This window comes from Cajanus cajan, chromosome 6, assembly GCF_000230855.2.
Source record: "Cajanus cajan strain Asha chromosome 6, NIPB_CcT2T_4, whole genome shotgun sequence".
Classification (NCBI taxonomy): Eukaryota; Viridiplantae; Streptophyta; class Magnoliopsida; order Fabales; family Fabaceae; genus Cajanus; species Cajanus cajan.
This window is the reverse complement of record NC_138522.1, coordinates 48,600,106-48,608,171: the sequence shown is the minus strand read 5'-3', so window position 1 is coordinate 48,608,171 and position 8,066 is coordinate 48,600,106. Positions and strand designations below refer to the sequence as shown.

General features: G+C 32.7%; 1 protein-coding gene across 1 annotated transcript; it reads right to left on the bottom strand.

The window, feature by feature from the left end:
• Positions 1-1,024: 1,024 nt before the first annotated feature.
• On the bottom strand, positions 1,025-6,223 carry LOC145958736 (uncharacterized). Its single transcript, XM_083076257.1, has 4 exons — positions 5,359-6,223; positions 1,912-4,377; positions 1,513-1,722; positions 1,025-1,075 (listed from the first exon to the last, which is right to left on the bottom strand). Exons 2-4 carry the CDS (start codon positions 3,964-3,966, stop codon positions 1,025-1,027), a joined length of 2,316 nt encoding a protein of 771 aa, XP_082932383.1. The 5' UTR covers positions 3,967-4,377; positions 5,359-6,223.
• Between the last annotated feature and the right edge of the window lie 1,843 nt (positions 6,224-8,066).

Genomic DNA, 8,066 nt, shown 5'->3' with positions numbered 1-8,066 from the left:
CATTCTCTCCTGGATCATCTTAACTTGTTCAGTAGTTTGTTGAACTATCTCAGGTCCTAAGATAGCATTCTCTCCAGGTTCTACCCAACACAAAGGTGTTCTACATCTCCTACCATATAGAGCTTCATAAGGTGCCATCCCAATACTGGAATGGTAGCTATTGTTGTAGGTAAACTCTATCAAAGGTAGGAAACTATCCCAACTACCCCCATGTTCTAAGATGCAAGCTCTCAACAAGTCTTCCAAAGATTGAATAGTTCTTTCGGTTTGACCATCTGTTTGGGGATGGTAGGCTGAACTCAATCTAAGCTTAGTGCCTAAAGCCTTATGCAAACTCTCCCAAAATCTAGAAGTAAATCTAGGATCTCTATCAGACATTATACTAGTAGGAACCCCATGTAATCTTACAATCTCACTTATGTACAACTTGGTTAGTCTTTCCAAAGAATATTTAATGTTAATTGGAATAAAATGGGCAGACTTAGTCAATCTATCCACAATGACCCATATAGCATCTAAGTTTTTCGCAGATTTAGGTAACCCCACTACGAAATCCATAGAGATACTATCCCATTTCCACACAGGCACATCCAAAGATTGCAGGAAACCTGAAGGTTTTTGGTGTTCTACCTTAGCTTTCTGACATACCAGGCAGGCATACACAAATTCCTCCACTTCCTTTTTCATCTTAGGCCACCAGAACATCTTCTTAAGGTCTTGGTACATCTTAGTGGCTCCTGGATGAATACTAAGGCTACTCCTATGTCCTTCTTCAAGTATTGCTTTCTTAAGTTCAGGCACCCTAGGAATACACAACCTATCCCTAAATCTCAATACTCCATCTATTCCAATTCTAAATTCATTTTCCACACCTTGATTCAATTTCTCAACTTGACTCAATAGGAAAGGGTCAATCTTCTGACCTTTTCTAATTTCATCTATCAAGTTATTAGTCACCTTCAAGGTTCCCAACCTAATACTCTTAGGGGTTAGTTCACACCCTAAACTCATATCCCTAAATTTTTCAATCATACGCAATTCCATAATCATCAAGGAAGACACTCTCAGAGATTTCCTACTCAAAGCGTCAGCCACAACATTAGCTTTGCCAGGGTGATAGTTCAATTGAAAGTCATAGTCCTTAAGAAATTCTAACCATCTTCTCTGTCTCATATTTAATTCTTTTTGGTCAAACAAGTACTTAAGGCTTTTGTGATCACTAAACACCTCAAATCTAGATCCAAACAAGTAGTGCCTCCACAACTTAAGCACGAATACTATTGCAGCTAACTCAAGGTCATGGGTAGGATAGTTTTGTTCATGGATCTTAAGTTGTCTAGACGCATAAGCTACTACCCTACCTTCCTGCATAAGTACTCCACCTAATCCCATTTTGGAAGCATCACAAAATACCTCAAAAGTCTTGCTAGGGTCAGGTAATACTAACACAGGTGCACTAGTTAGTCTCTTCTTAAGTTCTTGAAAACTCTCTTCACACTTAGAGTTCCACACAAAAGGTTGGTTCTTCCTAGTTAACTTGGTTAAAGGTAAAGCTAATCTAGAAAAACCCTCTATAAACCTCCTATAATACCCAGCTAATCCTAGAAAACTTCTAATCTCAAAAACTGACTTAGGTGCTTTCCATTCAAGAACCGCTTCTACCTTAGAGGGATCTACAGCTATTCCATCCTTGGATATCACATGCCCTAGAAAATTTACACTCTCCAACCAAAATTCACATTTTGCCAATTTAGCATACAACTGTTTCTCCTTAAGGGTTTGAAGGACAATCCTAAGGTGCTCAGCATGCTCCTCCCTGGTCTTGGAATACACTAGGATATCATCTATGAAGACTACTACAAATTTATCCAAGTAAGGATGAAAGATCCTATTCATATAATCCATGAATACTCCAGGTGCATTAGTTACACCAAAAGGCATAACTAAATACTCATAGTACCCATAACGAGTCCTAAAAGCAGTCTTTGGGATATCCTCGGATTTCACTCGGATTTGATGGTAACCTGATCTCAAATCTATTTTACTAAACACACAAGCTCCAACTAGTTGATCCATAAGATCATCTATTCTAGGCAAGGGATACTTATTCTTAATGGTCACCTTATTCAATTGTCTATAATCTACACACAATCTCATACTTCCATCTTTCTTTTTGACCAATAAAACAGGCGCTCCCCAAGGTGAAACACTAGGCCTAATGAATTGTTTCTCTTGTAGTTCCTCTATTTGTTTCTTAAGCTCAACTAACTCTTTAGGAGACATCCTATAGGGTGCTATAGATATGGGTGCGGTACCTGGCACTAAGTCTATACTGAACTCAATCTCTCTCTCGGGTGGTAAACTAGACACATCCTTAGGAAATACTTCAGGAAATTCTCTCACTAAGGGAATCTCATCTAGCTTACTCTCAGTCTCAACTGTCAATGAAGATAAGATCATGTATACCCTTTCATTTTCCTTTAAACAAGTTTTAATCTCAGAAGCACTAAGAAATTCCGCACTCTTACATTCACCAAATGAAATGGATTTATCAAAGCAATTCAAAAGAACATGGTGAGAAGATAGCCAATCCATACCAAGGATTACATCTAATTGACTAAGAGGCAAACAGATTAAATCAACTAGAAACTGTTTATCAGAAATTGTCAAAGGGCATTTTAAACACACTAGGGATGTAGTTACAGGACCATTAGTAGGAGTTTCAACAACTAAATCAAAATTTAACAAAGACACAGGCAATTTCAGTTTTTGGACACAAGAGATGGAAATAAAGGAATGAGTTGCACCAGAATCAAATAGTACAACAAAAGGAGTCTCAGCTATGAAACAAGTACCTTGTATCAAATTTTCTGACCGAGCAGCTTCAACACCACTAAGAGCAAATACTCTCCCTATAGTCTTTGGTCGTTCGGTTTGCGATCCTGATCCAATGACACGTGTTCTTGGTGGTTCAGGACATTGAGTACTGATGTGTCCTTTACCATTGCAGTTGAAGCAAGTAACCTCCTTGTCACGACACTCTGATTTAATATGACCGATCCGTCCACACTTTCCACATCTTCCTGAAGAAATAGACACAGACCCTCCAACACTACCAGTAGTGTTCACAGTGGACGATTTAGTTCTATTGGCAGCAGCCATATTTCCCTGAGATCTGGTAGAAGCAGAATAAGGCTTAATCTTACCAGAAGTATTTGAATTCACTGCACGAATAGGACCTCCAGCTCCCTTGTAAAAGACAGAACGTGCACGATTATCACGGTCATAGATTCTACTCTTGTTGACAAGCGTTGGGTAGTGATAAATCTCTTGATAATTAATTGCGGTTTTTATCTCAGGACGAAGGCCATTCACAAACTTAATACATTTAGCCCGTTCGCCACCCTCACCATGATAATGGGTACAATAACGGACCAAGGCATCAAATTTTTCAGCATAGTGTGCCACCGTATCATTTCCTTGCTTTAACTCGAGAAATTCAGCTTCCTTCTGGCTTCTCACATCATCCGGGAAATACTTCTCAAGAAAAACTCTTTTGAAGTTTTCCCAATTTAATTGCATTCCTCCATCTATTATCCTTTGAAGTGCTCCTTCCCACCAGAAATGGGCATCAGCAGTAAACATAAAGGTAGCCAACCTCACTTTCTGAGGAAAAGGACATTCCATAGCATTGAAGATCTTTTCGATTTCCATTAGCCAATTTATTGCAACATCTGGGTCATATCCTCCTTTAAAGGTCGGCGGGTTATTCTTCTGAAATTGCTCCAACCAGTTAGGAACAACTCCAGCCATATTGTTGTTGTTCATAGCTTGGGCTAATGCTTGGAGAGCATCAGCAATCGCACGATCATTTCTACCAGCCATAATCTGGATATATAGAACTTTTAATAAACACAGACAACTATAACATAATATATTTACAATCAATAAACATAGTAGACACATAACTCACGGCCGATAGAATCGACCTGCTCTGATACCACTAAATGTGACACCCTCTACCCCAACATAATTACTTAATAAGCATTAACTATATTAAAAAAATATATTAGAGTGATAATAAATATCATAAGGTAGAAGATGCACATTCGTAATTAACATTTATACCAAACTCAAGAAGTCATAATAAAACAAAGATTATAAATTAATCCCAGTAAAGGTGGCAGTGCCTCCTAGTTAGGAATCAATTTATAATTTTTTTTGATATCATACAAATATATTTAAATTTCAAAAAAAGGAAAATAAAACATTATTATCCCAGAAAGAAGTCTAGCTAAGCCCGATGTCACATCCTATCAGAGCATGCCCACTTAAGCCTCTAGACTTCATTACCAACATCCTCATGATTAAGATTACCTGCAACATAAATTTAAACATATACAAGAATAACAAGAGGAGTGAGAAACTTCTCACTTAGTTGCAGGTATAGAAATAAAAGTTAAATAGCACACACACACGCAATATAATTCACATATATAATCAATCTCACATATATGCTTATGTATAATGATTTTCTTGACTTGACTCACTAATGTATGCATGTGGCGCCATACGGAAGTTTCAGAATTTATCACTGGTGACCCAAAGGTACACCTATCACTGGTGTTCATACACCTCGTTAGCATGTTACATCACTAGTGTCCCGAAGGCACACCTATCACCGGTGATCATACACCTTGTTAGCATCACTGGTATGCGGCCTCAGCGGCACACCTGGAATAATATATGCATATGATGCATGTCATACATTCATAGACTCAACATTTAGCATATTACACATATAAGATTCATATTTCATAATTATGATTTATTTTATTAATCCAACTTTAATAGTCCAATAGTCCAACAGTCCAATAGTCCAACGGTCCAATAGTCCAACGGTCCAATAGTTCAACAGTTCAACGGTCCATTCATGGATCGTAGGTCACAAGTCATGAGTACATATTTCATACAGTCATATCCTCATAGGTCCGCATAGGTCTCATATATACTTCATATACTCAAGTCATAATAAGATCTTCATAAGTTCGCATAGGTATTTTTATTCTAAAACTTATTCTTTTTTAACATCAATTACATATTTATTAATTAATAGGAGGCTTAGCCTTCCATATCTTTATTAATAAACAATTTATTCATTTTTTTTTTCTTTTATAAAAATAGTATAGTTATTATTTACTACGGACAAGAAATCAAGTAATGCAAAAAGCAAAGCACATTAATAACAATATTTCATACAAACAAACAACAGGCATAAGATCGGGAGCCAATCTAACAAACAACTATTTAACGATTACTCCAACACCCCCAAGCGAGGTTTCCCACTCCCCCCCTTACCTGGATAAAAAAGAATTCGGCAGAATCTCCTCTTTTTCTTCTTAGATGATTATCGAAACAAGGGCAGAACCTTCTCTATTCTCCTCCTCTTTCAAAACCTAGGCAGAACCTTATTTTCTTTTTCCTTCTCTCTCTCTTACTTTCTCTCTCTATTTCTCCAGAATTTCTCCAGAATTTCTTTCTCTCTAGAATTCTGAATTTCCAAAACCTTAAGCCCCTATTTATAGAAATTTTGAAGTTACTATGCACTATGCACTATTCATTAAAATAATATTATAAATTACTATGCACTATGCACTATTCATTATTATATTCAAATTAATTAAAATTTTGAAACGGAAAGAATCCGCAGCCCACGTTTCAGCCGCCCCTTCACTGTGCAATTGCATAGTAAAATACTATTCATACATACGTATACGTAATTAATAAAATACGTATATATAAATAGTAAAATACGTATACAAATAGTAAAATATGTATATAAAAATATGATATATCTACTAAGAATCTCAATACATAAAAATAAAATTTTGGGATGTTACAATAAAGGGTATAAGAATTGAAGAAAAAAAGATAATAAATTGGATAAAAGTTTTATTTGAGTCAATTAAATGATTAAAAGTTCAATACATTTCTATTTGTATAAAACCGTTCGTTAAAATCTTGACCTAGTCAAACAAAAACCTGCCTAATCAATAAGTCATAAGTTAAAATTTAAATAATACACGTGTTAACTATATCGCTCCAAAATCAACCATAATTTATTCATTTTTATAGAATAAGATCCCTCGTATGAATCTTGAATAATAGACCATAATTAATATATTGGTTTCATATATTTAGCAAAAAATAGATATATTTTTTTGACTTGTTTTATACTTTACTAAACTTATGGTAGGATATAAATTGTTTGGATCGGCGTATATTTTGAGTGAATATTTTTAAATTATTAATATATTTGTTAAATTAAGTTTTAGTAAAATATTTTAATTTTATCAGACAAATATATTAATTTGATTTAATTTTATTGACTTGATCTGAGTTTTATATTATCTATTGATTTGATATTCTAAAAGTTGTTTTTAAGATTATTCCATTAACCTATTAACTTAGTGTCAAGCAACTTTACGAAATAGATATCTTCATCATAAATACATTATTTAAAATAAATAAAAAAAAAAAATATATATATATATATATATATATATATATATATATATGTATTTATTTATTTATTTATTGAGCCGGAGACTTGCGCATTAGACAAAAAGATGGACCATGAAAATGAACAACAATGTTCATCATAAATTTGGGTAAACCCACTATCCAAACTAATATAAAATCCAGAGTTATGTTGAGTCAATTTATGTACCGTTTTGATCATGCTCAAATGAAAGCGGACTTATTAAAAATTTTAAATGACATAAAATTGACCTCTTTTTTTTTTATGACTAATGATACATAGGATATGAGCTAAGTTTTTTGGACCGGCCAGCGAAACTACGGCACATACGATTAACATACATTTTTTAAAAAAAATTATATAATTATAAAAAATAAACTAAATCAGAAGTATGCAAAGCACACTCAATTTGCAAACTCCAGTGACCAGTAAGAGAATTGTTTTAGAGAAATTTTAAAATATAAGTGATTTTAGTATTTCCTTAATAAATAAATATAAATAATAAATATCAAATTTTATATATTTTTTAAAATATATTATACTTTTACTATTTTAATATGCTATTGAATTAGTTTTCATTAAAAAATTCAATCTATTTTCAAGTTTTTTAATTGATCCTTCTAAAATTAACTCAATTATTTTAAATCATTTTTATAAATTAAATTAGTTCAATTTAATTTTCTTAAAATACAAAATAGATCAAATTTAAAAAAAAAACTGATTCATATTTATAAAAATTAGAGAAATTGAAACACTTCGTACTTATAATAAGTAGAGACAAACAAATATTATAAATTATGAATAATTATTTAAAAATAATATAAGAAAATTTTATTTTATATTTAAAAGGTATAATAAAGTGGAAATTAAAGATATTACCAAAATACATCTTCTTTAACGAATTTCCTTTTACAAAGAAACAATTTAATTCAATTTAAACTTTTTAAACATTCAATCCATAAATACCACTAATTTCAATTCAAATGTGTACTCATTTATATGGTATATTTAGATTGTTTTGATATTTATATTTTATATTATAATTTTTGTATTTTTTTTCTCTTAAGAAATGGAAGAATTTTCTTAAAATACTTTTATTGAGCCACACAACTAGCCGATTTAATGTCTAATTTCACAAAATAAATAGATAAAAAAAGAGATAATTTACTTTACCAGTCAAGCTTACTCCGCAAACGATACACTAAATTAAAATTTCTCATTTAGAAAAGCCTTAAAAAATTCTAACTTCTCAATGAAATTTTAGATCCAAATTCAATTTTAATTTGAATCGATTATGAAGCTCATCAAGTTTTACTCCAAATTTACAAATAAAAAATTCAAAACATACACCCTCCACCCCAATCGATGGATTATAATCGAAAATTCTTTCAAATATTGGTGTTCAAATTCGTCATAGACCATTTGGACTAATGAATTATCATTGATGTCGATGTTCACCACCAAATAAGTGCAGAATATATGCAATGTATACCTATATTGATACCTTTAAGTATACCTATATTGA